This window comes from Mercenaria mercenaria, chromosome 13, assembly GCF_021730395.1.
Source record: "Mercenaria mercenaria strain notata chromosome 13, MADL_Memer_1, whole genome shotgun sequence".
NCBI classification, from domain to species: domain Eukaryota; kingdom Metazoa; phylum Mollusca; class Bivalvia; order Venerida; family Veneridae; genus Mercenaria; species Mercenaria mercenaria.
The window spans coordinates 36,543,365-36,559,998 of record NC_069373.1 but is presented as its reverse complement, the minus strand read 5'-3'; the positions used below and the strand labels follow the sequence as shown (position 1 = coordinate 36,559,998).

Sequence of the window (16,634 nt, the reverse complement as noted above, 5' to 3'; positions counted from 1 at the left end):
TTATTTATCCTTTATGAAGAAACATTTCGATGTAACTGGATTAAATGTAAAAAGCATGAATTATTGTCCTGCTATGAAACTGCGTTTAGAATTGTTTGATATTAACAAAACAGAAAGAACATAAAAACCAGTTCCTATTTATAGCTCTGTCCTTTCTTTCATTTATCATGGTTTTATTTCCTATATTTATGGGGAAACACACTTTAATGGCCTTGCAAAATTATCTTGATCTGCCTTTATTTGCATAAAGTTTGTATAAACGATGCTTCATTCAGCATATGGTTTTGTTTATTTCTCAAGATTTTTGTGTCTTCGTACACTCGATGAGGCTTGTCGGTTTGACGTTATTGTATTATTTGTACAAAAGCAAATAAAGACAGGAGACAATTTAGTAACCTATATTGGTACTGGCTTATTTTGTTAAATGTATGTTGCAATAAAAACAGTTGACTGTGCAAGGTTGACAGCACACCTTTCATCTTAAATTAATTTCTAATTAACACTGAATATATCCACACTCTTAAGGAAAAGCAAATGAGCCGCACCATGAGAAAACCAACATAGTGCATTTGCGACCAGCATGGATCCAGACCAGCCTGCACATCTATGCAGTCTGGTCAGGAGCCATGCTGTTTGCTTTCAAAACATATTGCAATTAGAGAGACCGTTAGCGCACAGCAGGGATCCTGACCAGACTGAGAGGATGCGCAGACTAGTCTGGATCAATGCTGGTCGCAAATGCATTATGTTGGTTTTCTCATATGGTGTGGCTGAAATTGTTTTTAGAAAGTATCTTTTGAGTATTTAAAGCACAAGAAACGTTTCAATTCTCCCATGGAAAATGAATTAAACCAAATGATTACAATATATGAAGTTATATATTTCATGTTTCAGATAAACGATGCAATGGGCAATGAGTGGCCTTGGATATACTTTGCCAGTCTTATCATCATAGGATCCTTCTTTGTTCTCAATCTTGTTCTTGGTGTCCTCAGTGGGTAAGTACTCCTTCGTACTACTATTGAAATTACAGCCAAACCTGTATTAAACAGTCAGCCGAGGGATTGACACAGTCTGGCTGCATAAGGCAGATGGTTGCTTAAAAAAAGTTAACATAAGAACAAAAAGTCACATTGGGAATTTAGCTGACTGGCTGCTTATTGCAAGTGGCTGCTTAATGTAGGTGGCTGCTAAGGTAGGTTAAACTGTACTTCTCACTACATAATTGAGCTGCGCCATGAGAAAACCAACATAGTGGCTTTGCGACCAGCATGGATCCAGACCAGCCTGCACATCCACGCAGTCTGGTCAGAATCCATGCTGTTCATTTTCAAAGCCTATTGCAATTAGAGAAACTGTTAGCGAACAGCATGGATCCTGACCAGACTGCGCAGATGCGCAGGCTGGTCTAGATCCATGCTGGTCGCAAAGCCACTATGTTGGTTTTCTCATGGCGCAGCTCATACGGAGAGTATGAGGTTACATATCTTATTGTTGAGAGAGGCGATTTTATGGAAAGGAAGAAAATATCTAGTGTCATTTTCCCACTTTAATTCAGGCAGGCAGGTTGTCTTAACTAGTTAATGCCTAAGGTAATGCTTTCTGCAGGTATACTGTGTTGATTAACTGTGCAAAATAGTATTAAACCTGTCTTAGTGCTCATGTACAACTTCACACACTGTTCAACATACTCTTCATGTACTGCTCACATTAAATGTCTTTGTTGCGCTTCTTTTAATCGTACCATTAACAGGCATTTGGTCAGAGCAAACTAGGTACAGACTACTAAATTTATGATTTATGTTCCACTATTATTTTTTCACTCTATTTGGCATTGCTGTATTTATTGGAAAAAATACTGTTAAGTTTTTTACTGCATTGTGTTGTTGATTGGTAGCTTCAGTGACGAAACCAGAATCTCGTAGTAAAATTAATCTTCTCAGCCATGTATGCCTAAAAGAAGACAAGATAAACAGCCATTGGCTAGATTCATTGCAGTCATATATTCAACACAGTAACACATTAGAGGTTCAATAAAAGGAATATAATTTTAATGCTGCTGTTTACAACAAAAATGTTTTAGCTCACCCGGACATGAGTACTCATGACAGTCATGTCTGACTGCCTTTAGTACAAGTCTTTAAAGCTCTTGGCTAACACGAAAAATGGCAAAAAAAAAATAAAAATCATGAAGTCAAATTTAAGGGTATATGTAAACAAGCTGAAGCTTTAATGTTTGAAACTCAGTTGAACCCAAGCCACTAGTCATGTTAAAAAGAACCTGTGCATATGAAATCACCGTAGTTAGTTCAGTAGGAAGAGCATAAAAGTACTACTATCAAAAGCAATCTCAAGAAGATGCAAAATTTCTCTGATGATATGTATTGTTGCAGTCTCTTAAATTTTTTAAATACTTAAAAAGAGGACATTAGATAAACAATACAGATGAATGATTAGGGTTTCAGTGATTCTCATGTATATTTACTTCAGATGGAGGAGAAATCTGATGCAAGATGCTTGCATTTAAAAAATCAGATTGATTTTCATGTCAGTCTGTGTATGTCATAAGACGTTGTGTTTGTTTTGTTGAAACTGTCTCTATATTATATTGATTCAAATCTACAGCATTGTTGGCAAGTATCAAAATACAAGGCCAAAGTGTCTTATGAAAATTGCTTCTTCGAAATTATCATTTAACTTCAGACTGAGAGTGTCCACGCCTTTCAGTATGCTCATATGGGTTCTGTATTGATAGATTACCTCCAGTCATTTCAGTGTGTTTAAGTATATTGACAGCATTACCAATTTGTAAGTGTAAGTATCAGGGGAAATTTGGCAACAGTAAATGAAGACTAAAAAAAACTACATTGTTTTGTTAAGTAATCCTGAAACGCTGTAATGATTTGTTTTTATGTCAGTTGCAAGCACACTCATTACTTACACTCATGGCTGTAAACAACGGATGGTATTCCTAGACCTATAGTATTGTGATACATACTTGCACAAAGTTAAAACTGAAATATGGGTAACAAAAATTTATAGCCGATTGAACAAGAAGATATTCACAGATGAAGAGACACTGTAATTTCTTTTCAGTCTCTGCCAAAAGGCCAGTTTTAATCATAGGCTGTCTGCATAATGTCCTTTGCATTTCGAGGGCTCAGAGCGAAACTAGTCTAAGAGTATATAGAAATAGAAGCAGATAGACTAGTTTCGCTCTGAGCCCTTGAAAAAATGCAAACATATGGAGAAATATGTATTTGATCCTAGCTATATTTATGTTCAGACATGTATCATTACCAGTGATATAGGTTCCTTTGGTTATATTGTGATACCCAAATTTTCACTAAGACCTTCATGAAGGTGTGATATTGAGACAATATGTAAGATGAGAGCATTACAAGACTCTTCATAGCTCCCCTGGTACTGTAGCAATGTAATATCAGAGAGCGTAAATGAGGTCTTACACTAATTGCAAGAGAGAAAATGACAAATATCTTTGTGTGATTGGACTCCTGGGAAGTCACAATAAGATCAATGCTAACAAATGTCCTTGCTCAAAGAACTTTAAATCTTTGTTTCGGTCCTTTAGATACATTGGATTATTGATATTGTTCACACTGGTATCTTTTGTACTTGCTGACCTACTTTTTGTTTGTCCAGTAGTTTGCAAATCCTGAAAAAGTTCCATTGGTGAGATTTGTTTTTAGAATTGCTTATTTAGAAATTGGGAGTAATCGCCATGTCGATTGGACAATGTCCATTATACCTGAGGTTATTTGTCCTGTATCACTGATTTGCGTATGGAAACTGTCAATATTGGTGGAGAACAAGAGCAGTGATTTGGTTAACTGAATGCAATTATTTGACCAAATGTTGCACCGAAACTGTCATCAAATCAGTACATTTAAAACTAGGTCACTAGGTCATGTAAACAGACGGTATCCTTATAACAACCAATCAAAAGATATTGGCTTCTTTAAATAATAATTTTTCTTCTATATTCCCTGTGATCTCTTTCGTTTTAAGTTTAAGTAAGTATTGCGATACAAATAAATTTAGCTAACAATTTAGGCCATCTTCGGAATAAATAATGTCTGGCAGAAATGTAGCACACTTTTGTGGCTCCTAAAATTTGTCTGTGTAAGTTATTGACTCAAACTTAATTGTGAAACATCAAACTTAATTGTGGAACAATTCTCGTCAGTAAATAAGTCTTGTAAAACTAATTATTTGAATTTTTATTTTTCCTGAGACAGTCTACAAGCCCTGAAATGTTGGATGTGGACCCCAGTCTGCAGACTGCTACGCTATTAAAGGAGGATAGATTTAATTACAGTACTGTAGCAAATAAAATTGGTTTATGGCCGCATAGCTGGTTTTTGTTAGACAACATATAATTGAGCTGTACTAACTTCCACTGGCAACATTTCGGGCATTTTGGGCATTTTGCTTGTTCTTGTGTGTAGGATGCCATTATGTTTGATTTAGATTTTTTTATAAATGATCACACAGATGTACAATTTCTCTACAACAAAATTACAAATTATTTTTTTTGAGAAAAATCTAACTTTTATAAATTCCCAGTTTTATATCAACAATTATTTATCACAAGGCCAATATAATCCAAAGTATTACACAAATATTACACAACTTTGTCAGGATGGGAGAGTAGAGTTATTCATTCCTTTGATAATGTTGAAATGTTTTTGTATGTTTTCTGCTCTTCTACTTTATGGATGTAATTTTCAGAAAACATTATTTCACAAACATTCCAAAATGCATGCAGTACTCTCTCTGGAATTTGGCAGTACAATAATAAATCATGTATACACTTTGATGTCTGCCTTATTACACATATCATAAGGTGTCTGCCTAATTACACGTATCATAAGGTTGTTTTAAACCCTCTCTCCCTTCCCATGCCAGCTTAGCACAGTAGGGAGAGCTCAGATCTAAGGATCACGGGGTTGTGAGTTCGATCCATGGGTGGGGCAAACGTTCTCTGTGATTATTTGATCAAAGACATTGTGTCTGCTATCATTTGTCTTCCACGTGACTCATGTGGAGAAGTTGGCAGTTTCTTGCAGAGAACAGGTTTGGCCAGGAACACTGGTTAGGTTAACTGCCCACCGTTACATAGCTGAAATACTGTTGAAAAACAAAACAAAACAAAAAATCTTCCTCCCCAACACCTGTCTGAAAAAAAAAGGTTGCATTATGTTATCACAATGTCTGTTTATCCATGTATCCAAAATATTTTCCATAATTTTTTCAAAGGTTTATACCCTATGTACAACATTGTTCTTGCTTTGTAAGTGTACATGTAATCATAAAAGTATCCTATGTTGCTTTGACAGATGAGGAAGTGAAATGAACTGCCATGAAGTAATGTAATTATACAATGATTATATAATTACAGAGAATTTTCTAAAGAAAGAGAAAAAGCCAAAGCCCGAGGAGACTTTCAAAAGTTACGAGAAAAACAGCAACTTGAAGAAGATATCCGAGGGTATCTCGATTGGATCACTCAAGCAGGTAAACTAATGCATTTCTTGTATGCAACTCATGTACAAGTTAGATCTTCAAAGTAACTCTGTTCGTGCCAATTTTCAACTCTAGTATTTGAGGAGACACCTTACCCTTCCTTTCCTCCTGTTTAGATCATTATGGAAAGTGTAAGATTAAATATGTGAAGAATATTATATGAGTGTCTTTTCTTATTGAATTTATTAAACAAGTTGAATGCAAAAAATTATTGATAAAATGCTTGGCTCACTGCCATTCATTTTATCAATTTTATACAACTTGTATAATAAATTCAATGTGGAAAGGCACAAATATGTAATATTTTCTCTTTATCACATGCAGATTTTTCCAGCTGAACAAGATACATTCTAGCTTTAACTGATTCCGTCTTACTGCTGACTTTAAAATTGATGTTTAGTTGAAATTTAAGTATATATTGGCAAAAAAACATGTATGTGGAGGCCTTTGATGTACAGTTTAGGTCTAGACAGAAATGTAGTTCAATCTGCCTGTAATAGATTTCTGCAGACAAAACAAGCAAGGACTTTTCTTCCCTCAGGTACCATTAAACCAAATGATTCCTTTTCTCTTTTCACTAGTAAGATTAAAAACCAATTTTCATTTCACCATGCAAACTGGCTTTAAATGAAAATTTGAATCAATACTGTTTTAGTAAAGAGCTTTGATTGCTTCACAGTTGATTGATCTCAAAAGTACAAAATAGTTTTGCAATGATTTCTAGGAACGTGTAATTTATGGTAATCACCAGGGACATCATGTGACTATTGATGAAATTTTATGAACATTATTTGCTTTTCTAGCATGTGTAAGGTATTTCTCATGTTTATTTGTCATTTCGGTAAATAGTATGAAGAATTTGCATGTCAAAATAAAATGAAAACTGCAATGACCTTCCTGTTGCCCCCACCCTCCCCTACTCCGTTGTACGATGGGTCAGTTAAGGACAGCACAAGAGTAATCATAAAATATATACAAAGTGATATATTTGATCCCCTGACACGACAACTGTTGTGTGTAACAAACAGAAAACAGTATGTCTGAAGTAAGTAGTTTCACCTCTTGTTCATATGTGGAAGTTGTCAGTTATATGCTCAGAATAAGTATCTACAAATTTGGAATCAAACAAGGGAGGGTAGGCTTACTGACTGCACACACAAAGTTAATAATTTTGTAAAATTATTCAAAAGTCATGTCAAATGAGAAAATGCACAAGAGTTTTCTTAGCGCTTTAATTGGATGATTTTTCTAAAAAGATATAGAAATGTTGTTGTACAGCTCTGCTGGTAGTCTGTCTGAAGAGTCGTTAATTCAGAACAGATTTAATGGAGAAAAACAGTTCCTGTGATGCATTGGCTAATTCATACAGGACAAAGTGTTTATTTCATGTAGGATACTGAGTATATTTGATTATTGTTGTATGACTGAGATTTGTTTTCTTGCAGAGGTGATGGACCCAGATAATGAAGAGGGCGAAGATGCTGATAAAAGTAGACATGGTGAGTAACTATATACTGTTCTTCAGTACAGACAAAAAAAGACAACATCTCTGCTTTATAATTCCAGAAAGTAATCATCGTTACAATGTTAAAATCAGCAGTTGTTTCAGCAGATGAAACCTCATTTCTGCCTGTATATATATTTACAGCCAAGGTTACAAGTGAGACCGATTCTTCGGATAAAACAGAAGATGGCATTGATGTTGATGAAGTACAACAAACTTGGTGGCACAGAAAAAGGTAAACTTTCTCCCATTGCTCGCTGTATCACTTTGGCAATTGAACTTCTGGTCAGAATTTTGTCATTACTCTTTGAAGTATTCTTTTTACCCTTGCCTTGGCATACACGTCTAAATTCCTGGTTTGATTCACTTTCAATTTATCTCAATTATTGCTCAATGGATTTGCTTCAGACATAATATGCTTTTCTTCATCATCACCCGCAGTTTACAACATAAGAGCCATAACTCTTCTATCAATATTTCTGCTAAATTATTTAATTCAACTTCATCTCTGTAATTACTTAATATACTTGATAGACTTTATTCAGACTTAAAATATTTCATCAATATAGTCACCCACATAATTTGACTAACTCTGAAATCTGCCACCTCAGATATTTTTAATGTACCAAATATTTTGTTTTAGGGACGGGGCTATATTGGAATCAATATGTCTGTCTATCCCTGTTCTACCAATCTAGCCCAGACAGCTATAATTTTGAACTTATGTTTTTAGAATCATAACGTGTGCACATACCAGATCCCATAACTCTTTTTTGTGTTTTTACAAAATTATTTTGCCCCTGGCATTTACTGATGCGGGAGGCATATAGTGGTTGTCCTGTCCGTTCGTCCATCCGTCCGTCCATATGAGGTTATCCAAATGGGACCGTTTCGTCTAGCATCAATACCCCTACTGGTACTGACGATAACCCGTACAGATGATAAAGTCGACCACCTTGGAAATATTTGATTGCAATCTGTTATTTATAAAACTGAACACACCATCTAATAGTTTCCATTTACAAGACCAACTGGTGTAAATAAAAACAAAATTGGTAAATATTCTGTATAAATGAATGACTTACATTTATCTGTATAAAAAATATTTATCCAAAATTACTGGTCAGTCAAGTCAACCTGCTTACAGTACCCATTTTACAAACCCCTTTTAGGGCCTCACTTCGCGTGTGTTTGCTAACTAAATATAAATTTGAATTATGTAAAGTTTTCAGCAAATGTAAGCTTTATTTTGATACCGACCATTGATTACACATTGCAGAAATAAAAAAGTTATAGGTAAAAAACCTCATTTTCTGTTCGGCGTTATCATCAGTACCAGTAACTAGAATGACTTGATACCAATGCAGATGTAACCTGTGACCATTCCTCATCTTCCGACATCACCTGACCTCAATTTGACCTTGACCTTGAACTTGACCTCGTTTTGGACTTAGGTTGCTTTGTATCGACAAGGATGCCACCGGGGGCATCAAGCGTTTATTGAACGCAGCTCCTTGTTTTTCCTTTCAATTTGAAGTTGACATTTCTTTCAATATACATTCACCACACAAACTTCACACAAACCTTCGATATCATAATGTTAGTTTACACTTAATGTTCTATAAATTGTAACCTGCAGGTTGTAATTATCATAAGTTCACAAAGCAGGTCCAGTAACTCGGAATTCTGTTTTGACAAAATTATTTCCCTTTTTGCATTTTTTCAAATGTACTTAAATGCAATTTGCAGTAGAAAAAAATCTGGAAAGTAGACTTTGATACACATATACTTGCTGAAGTTGTTCAGTTTTACTTAGAAATTGTTCTTTTGAAATCAAGAACTTCACATTTGACATTTTGAAACTTTATCTTGAGAATTAAAACCTTTGATACAATATATTCTAGGTGACCTTTGATACAATAATTTTCCTCATTGGGTGTAAAAAGGTACCAATTTATTTGACATTTAACTATGTGTGTAATATGTGTGTGTGTATATATATATATATAGTAAGGATTATTTCTGAAGAAGAAAAGAAGTTTGACCACTTTGAGCAATTCATAATTCCTCCTGCTCTTGTAAAAAATGGATAATGATGCTAATTTCTTCAAAGCAATTTGTTTCTGTAAGCCATTTTACCACTTTTCCCTTACAGAGAAATAGCCACATGACTTTTGCATTATTCTTTCAGTTGGAGATTACGAAAATTAAATCGTCGTTGTAGAAGAGCCTGTAGAAAATTTGTAAAAAGCACACCATTTTATTGGACAGTTATTGTAATGGTGTTTCTAAATACATGTGTCTTAACCTCAGAGCATTATAGACAACCTGATTGGTTGGATGAATTTCAAGGTATGTTGTTTATTTGTTTGGATTTCTTATATAGACAACAGCATTTGTAAGGTTAGGTCAGTGAAGGGGAAAGTTTAGGTCAGTAGGGGAAAGGTTAGGTCAGTAGGAAGGGGAAAGGTTAGGTCAGTAGGAAGGGAAAGGTTAGGTCAGTAGGAAGGAAAGGTTAGGTCAGTAGGAAGGGGAAAGGTTAGGTCAGTAGGAAAGGGAAAGGTTAGGTCAGTAGGAAGGGGAAAGGTTAGGTCAGTAGGAAAGGAAAAGGTTAGGTCAGTAGGAAGGGGAAAGGTTAGGTCAGTAGGAAGGGGAAAGGTTAGGTCAGTAGGAAGGGGAAAGGTTAGGTCAGTAGGAAGGGAAAGGTTAGGTCAGTAGGAAGGCAAAAGGTTAGGTCAGTAGGAAAGGGAAAGGTTAGGTCAGTAGGAAAGGGAAAGGTTAGGTCAGTAGGAAAGGGAAAGGTTAGGTCAGTAGGAAAGGGAAAAGGTTAGGTCAGTAGGAAGGGGAAAGGTTAGGTCAGTAGGAAGAGTATGTAAGGTAGACGGTGTAGTCAGTAGGAAAGTTAGGTCATTAGGAGGTGTATGGTCAGTCAAGAAGGTTACATCAATAGCAAGAGTAGCAGACAACCAGTTCAGAAAGTACAGATTTCTACAAACAGATTAAAAATATGCTGTTACAGTCAAATGACAGTATATTTAAGGTTGTTGAAACTCCAGCCTAGATTCATGTGCAAAAGTGTCAATACAATAAAAAAGTAAATAAAAAGAAAGGGGGAATATGCTCATGATCATGATCTTTCGTGTTTCCTGGCAGTTTTCTGTAAGTGGAAAACATCTTTACATAAAATTTTTTTTGAAATTTCTGGGGGTTAAGAATTTTTATTAGATATATGATGCATTTGATTTTCTCTTGTCATGAAAAATGATGTTTATTTATCTCTTTCAGAATGGGCGAACATATTTTTTGTGATCTTATTCACTTTGGAGATGTTGTTAAAGATGTACAGTCTAGGATTTCAAGGCTATTTTGTTTCCCTGTTTAATCGCTTTGACAGTTTTGTTGTGCTATGCAGTATTATTGAAGTGATATTAATTCGGACAGATTTGATGCCACCATTAGGTGTTAGTGTGCTAAGGTGTGCTCGCTTGTTACGTGTCTTTAAAGCAACAAGGTAAGTACCAATGATATGAAGAACGTTGAAAGTTTTCCATTCTTCTAAATGGATGTAGGGTAATATAGACTTGCCCTAGTCTCCTAGTACATACACAATATATATTTGATATAAATCTACATTAGATGTAGCATGTTGGCTAGATTATTAAGATGAGCTATGAAAGCTGATTCCAGTTATTGTAGGAAATCTTTATTTAAGGGTCAAAGTCATTTATGTGTAAAATGTTGGAAAGTTTGCAAATAGATCTGATTCTCATAGAGATATTTCTAAATAACTAATCAAAAGTCGTATGTATAAATGTTTACAATAATTTTTATCTTGTAGAAGAAAAATATGTAGTAAAATTGGTGCTAATTTTTTTATATTTTTTTTATTTTAGGTATTGGTCATCTCTACGTAACCTTGTGGCATCTCTACTCAACAGTATGCGTTCTATTGCCAGTTTATTGTTACTTCTCTTCTTGTTTATTGTGATCTTTGCCTTGCTCGGCATGCAGTTGTTTGGCGGGAAGTTTAACTTTGCAGACGGCAAGCCTCGCAGCAACTTTGATACCTTCTACCAGTCATTGCTCACTGTCTTCCAGGTACAATTAAACTTTATTTAGGCTTCACCATGTTGTTTGTCTGGTCCCAAGTTATAAAACATGAGTTTGGAAACCAGTCCTAGAATCTTTGATGTCTGACTGGTTGTTTTTGAGCCCTGTCTTGAAACTGGCCAATGGGGAAGTTGCATTTTGAGACTGATCTGTAAACTTGGAATCAGCTTTTGGTATATATAAAAGTTTCAGCACTGGTTGTGAAGTACAGTGTTAATTTTATGCAAAAGAATACTGTAGGCAGCAGTGTAATAGAAACAAAAAGAACATGCTTATCAGATTAATCTGCATGTTATAACCAGAAAGATGCTATTTTGAAGTCTTCTGCATGACAAAAGGAGAGAAGCAAAATGAATTGAGCTTGTCCAGGTTCTTTACTGGATTGTTTTATTCATGTACATAAGGAGTTACAATTATTTCTGTAGGTCTTCTTTCTAAAACAAACTTGCTGGTTACCTACGAAAAGGACAAAAATACTAACTGTTGATTTGCCTTTCACTTTTTGTTTTCATAAATATATGAAATAAATAAATTTGTATTTGCATGAAACTTTCTACCTATTTTAGTTTTTGCCGAAACTGTTAGTTTGTAATAGAAATATTGAACAATTGATATTTTGATTTATAGATCCTGACTGGTGAAGACTGGAATGCTGCAATGTATGATGGGATAAAAGCTTTTGGTGGAGTCTCACAGATCGGCGCAGTAGTCTGGGTGTATTTTGTTGTTCTGTTTATCTGTGGTAACTGTATCCTTTCTTAAAAAATTATGCAGATATTACTACAACAAATTTTAATGATTTATTACGGTTCATGTATTATAATGGATATATATGTATCAGTCCAGCAGCTTCTAAAATCATTTTTATGCCCCCGAAGGGAGGCATATAGTTTTTGAACCGTCCGTCGGTCTGTCTCTGTCAGTCTGTCCGCAATTTTTGTGTCCGGTCCATATCTTTGTCATCGATGGATGGATTTTCAAATAACTTGGCATGAATGTGTACCACAGTAAAACCATGTGTCGCGCGCAAGACCCAGGTCCGTAGCTCAAAGGTCAAGGTCACACTTAGACATTAAAGGATAGTGCATTGATGGGCGTGTCCGGTCCATATCTTTGTCATCGATGGATGGATTTTCAAATAACTTGGCATGAATGTGTACCACAGTAAGACGATGTGTCGCGCCCAAGACCCAGGTCCGTAGCTCAAAGGTCAAGGTCACACTTAGACGTTAAAGGATAGTGCATTGATGGGCGTGTCCGGTCTATATCTTTGTCATCAATGGATGGATTTTCAAATAACTTGGCATGAATGTGTACCACAGTAAGACGACATGTCGTGCGCAAGACCCAGGTCCGTAGCTCAAAGGTCAAGGTCACACTTAAACGTTAAAGGTCATTTTTCATGAAAGTGCATTGATAGGCGTGTCCGGTCCATATCTTTGTCATTCATGCATGGATTTTAAAATATCTACGCATGAATGTGTGACACAGTAAGACGACGTGTTGCGTGCAAGACCCAGTTCCGTAGGTCAAAGGTCCTAAACTCTAACATCGGCCATAACTATATATTCATTCAAAGTGCCATCGGGGGCATGTGTCATCCTGTGGAGACAGCTCTTGTTTTAATTGTTAATAGGAGAGCACTTTTCCACATATTGAAAAACTGAAAGAATGTGTGTGAAATCTACAATCCCCGCTGCAGTTTGTTGGTCTGGCTTTGACTTAACTTCAATTTTTATGTCAGACTCCAGATAATGTATGATATTAAATTGATTCAGATCCTTATTCATTTGTTTAAATATAATTGAAAAATCTTCGAAGGGTCAGCTCCTTTCAGTGAATATGGCTATTTCGTGCTGACAGGAATCACTGTATTTCAGCATTTGAAAAAGAAATGAATAGAAGTTTTGTTTTTTCATTGGAACTTAATTTCATGGATTGACACACGAAAAATAATATCACAGTACACCTTGTAGCAAATATCCGTGTCCAACTGACACATTTATTTCATGGGGATATATATCTATACTATAATCCTTGACAAGTGAATAGATATTCTCCTGAATGTGTTCTTGGCTATTGCCGTGGACAATCTGGCTGATGCTCAAAGTTTAACGGAAATTGAAGCAGAAAAGGCGGAAGAAAGGGAGAGAACTAGGTCTATACGTCGCTCGAAAAGTAAATCACCAGAGAAAGGCGATGAGCAGGTAAATCAATTTATGATCTTTTTTATGTATTTTAAATGGAATTTATTAGCATAATTAGTTTTCATTATTTTGAAAAGGCCATACTAAATGAATACTGACTTGAATTATCTCTATTAAACTGGAAGTTTAAGTGAATTGGTTGTTCTTGAGACCCTTTCTTCAGATACAGGACTAACTATCAAACATATCTGTCCATTTGGAGAACGTAATACATTAGCTGTCAGATGACATGACAGCTTTGTTCCATTTATTCCTTTATTTGGAACAACTTTTAGCTCAACTATCTGAAATTGTTCAAGTATTAGAGCTTATGTCGTTGGCGTCATCATCACAGAGTAGCCAAATTCGTTTAAATTGTACACCTATATTTGGCATCAGTAGATGGCCTCAAAGGTCAGGTGACATTATTCTAGCTTTTATTTTGCCAGAACTATGCCCCTTTTAACTTAGAAATTTTGTTGAAATCTTGTTTCGCAGGAACTGCTTCACCTAAATGAGTCTAGTTTACATTTTGACAAAATGATTGCCAATTTTCAGCTTACAAAAATGTTGCTAAATTTTTAGTATGTAAGCTAGTATTAGGTGGAAGGTCGGGCACTGGTTAGATTTGCTTAACAAATGTGATAAAAAAAAAAATATGGACATTCTTAAATAGTTTGTGTTAAATGTTATATTACATGAAAGGTTTAAGATTTGATATTATGATTTATTTTAAGGGAGAGGAAGATGAAGGTGTGGGTATGAACGGGGATGAAAAGGGAGATGATGCTGAATACAGCGGAGAGCTCAGCCGTCATCCAAGCAACAGAAGCTCAAGAAGGTAAAATATAATTTACAAACGCGAGTTCTCATTTTTAGCTCACCTGTCAAAAAGTGACAAGGTGAGCTTTTGTGATCGCGCGGCGTTCGGCGTCCGTCCGTGCGTGTGTGCGTAAACTTTTGCTTGTGACCACTCTAGAGGTCACATTTTTCATGGGATCTTTATGAAAGTTGGTCAGAATGTTCATCTTGATGATATCTAGGTCAAGTTCGAAACTGGGTCATGTGCTGTCAAAAACTAGGTCAGTAGGCCTAAAAATAGAAAAACCTTGTGACCTCTCTAGAGGCCATATTTCTCAATGGATCTTCATGAAAATTGGTCAGAATGTTCACCTTGATGATATCTAGGTTAAGTTCGAAACTGGGTCATGTGGGATCAAAAACTAGGTCAGTAGGTCTAAAAATAGAAATACCTTGTGACCTCTCTAGAGGCCATATTTCTCAATGGATCTTCATGAAAATTGGTCAGAATGTTCACCTTGATGATATCTAGGTCAAGTTTGAAACTGGGTCATGTGGGGTCAAAAACTAGGACAGTAGGTCGAAAAATAGAAAAACCTTGTGACCTCTCAAGAGGCCATATTTTTCATGGGATCTTTATAAAAATTAGTGAGAATGTTCACCTTGATGATATCTAAATCTACTTCAAAAGTGGGTCATGTGCCTTCAAAAACTAGGTCATTAGGTCAAATAATAGAAAAACCTTGTGACCTCTCTAGAGGTCATATTTTTCAATGGATCTTCATGAAAATTGGTCAGAATTTTTTATAGAAATAACGATGTGATACTCGGTTCAACACTGGGTCAAGTGGGGATAGGTGAGCGATTCAGGACCATCATGGTCCTCTTGTTTTATAGATATGATTATGTTAGGCTGATTAAGGAAATAAAACAGTATAGTTGCACCCTAAAGAACAGCTGTATATACTTACCTGTAAGTTATCTCAACAGTAAGACTGTCTCGTCTGAAGTCGTTTTCAAAAGTTACTCTGCCTCAGTGTCTTTCTCACCAGTAATTTCTGCAGTAAGTCTATCTTACATAAGTCTTCCTCAACTGTAAGTCTATCTTCGAAGTCTATCTCAACAGTCAGTGTTCATAATATGAATTGTTTAAATCTGTTTAAGTTCATGGGTAACTGAGTGTATAGTTTATCTGTGGGGCAATCTTTGATGTCTGATGTAGTGTACAGGTTATTGTCCCACTGGCAGGCATTACTGCATCTTTTTAGCATTTCTGGTTAAGGGAGATGCTTGTATTCTCCTTTGGTACATTGAAAACTTTATGTTACATGTTCTGAGCCAGTTGTTACGCCTTTAATATATGTAAAGTATGAGTGATTTCTTTTTGCAGTCATCATGAGCCGATGGGAGAGCACCATGTCCGTATCAATGCCAGGTATGATGATGATGATGAAGATGAGGGAATGTATAGGCACAGTCAGCATATACCCATTGAAGGTCAGTTTTAATAAAAAATTTTACTCATAAATAATTTACATCTTCCGATTGTTACAAAATTCTCCCAGTCTGTAATATGCTTACAGCTGCCCTAGCTTTACTGTTCTTTAATATGATTGTGCTGATTTTCTTACAGAGGATGAGTACCAGTCTGTAATATGATTGTACTGATTTTCTTACAGAGGATGAGTACCAGTCTGAGGAAGATGAAGAAGAAGAAGGGGAAGAGTTTGAGGAGGATGATGACTCTCAGACTGTGTCCACTGCTAGACCAAGACGAATGTCAGAGATTCGAATTACCAATAAAGTCAAACCTATACCACCTTTTAGCTCACTCTTTGTCTTTTCTCCAACTAACAGGTAAGGGAAACATTTCATAAAAAATCTTTACCTTTTCTTATCTTCAAAAAATTGCATTTGCACCTTGTGAACATATAAGATATTTAGGTATTTTGCAGAACGCTATGGAATAATTCTGACTTTACAGGCATTGGAAGGTTGATGTAGTTGTCAGTTAATAGGAATTCTTCCTATTAAGACAAAAACCAAGGACTTAAAGATATGCAAATGCTTTACTGTGCTGTTTTACTTGGACAGCTGAAGATAAAATATATGTAAGCTGAATAGGGTTTCTCGTACAGTATTGTCTTTGTATACATTTAGAAACATGATTTATTTCAACGACTCTAGGTTCCGCAAGATATGTCATTCTGTATGTAACCACCCGTACTTCGGCAACATAGTGCTTGGATGTATTTTAATCAGTAGTGGAATGTTGGCAGCTGAGGATCCTCTCAACAGTAAATCAGATAGAAATAAAGTAAGTCTTCAGCTATTTCATTATTTTCTCTACCAAAATATACAACTTGAAACAAAAGATTGTGAAATATTGATATCTTTTGTGTAGATATCTGTCTATATGTCTGCTGGCAAATCATTTGTAAAAATCATAGAGGACAAATGCCAAGTTTTCAACAAATTTTTTTGAC

General features: G+C 35.6%; 1 protein-coding gene across 10 annotated transcripts in view; it reads left to right on the top strand.

Annotated features, from left to right (window-relative positions):
* The window catches only part of LOC123528805 (muscle calcium channel subunit alpha-1-like), a 216,744-nt gene that overhangs the window by 145,657 nt on the left and 54,453 nt on the right, over positions 1–16,634 (top strand). For all 10 annotated transcript variants that reach the window (XM_053521567.1, XM_053521563.1, XM_053521559.1 and 7 more), the window contains exons 8-20: positions 895–998; positions 5,423–5,538; positions 6,993–7,046; positions 7,196–7,286; positions 9,243–9,403; positions 10,337–10,562; positions 10,945–11,149; positions 11,789–11,909; positions 13,214–13,368; positions 14,085–14,188; positions 15,539–15,645; positions 15,828–16,005; positions 16,336–16,465. In XM_053521567.1, the coding sequence (XP_053377542.1) occupies positions 895–998; positions 5,423–5,538; positions 6,993–7,046; positions 7,196–7,286; positions 9,243–9,403; positions 10,337–10,562; positions 10,945–11,149; positions 11,789–11,909; positions 13,214–13,368; positions 14,085–14,188; positions 15,539–15,645; positions 15,828–16,005; positions 16,336–16,465 (1,752 nt within the window). The remainder of the gene's footprint in view (positions 1–894; positions 999–5,422; positions 5,539–6,992; positions 7,047–7,195; positions 7,287–9,242; positions 9,404–10,336; positions 10,563–10,944; positions 11,150–11,788; positions 11,910–13,213; positions 13,369–14,084; positions 14,189–15,538; positions 15,646–15,827; positions 16,006–16,335; positions 16,466–16,634) is intronic.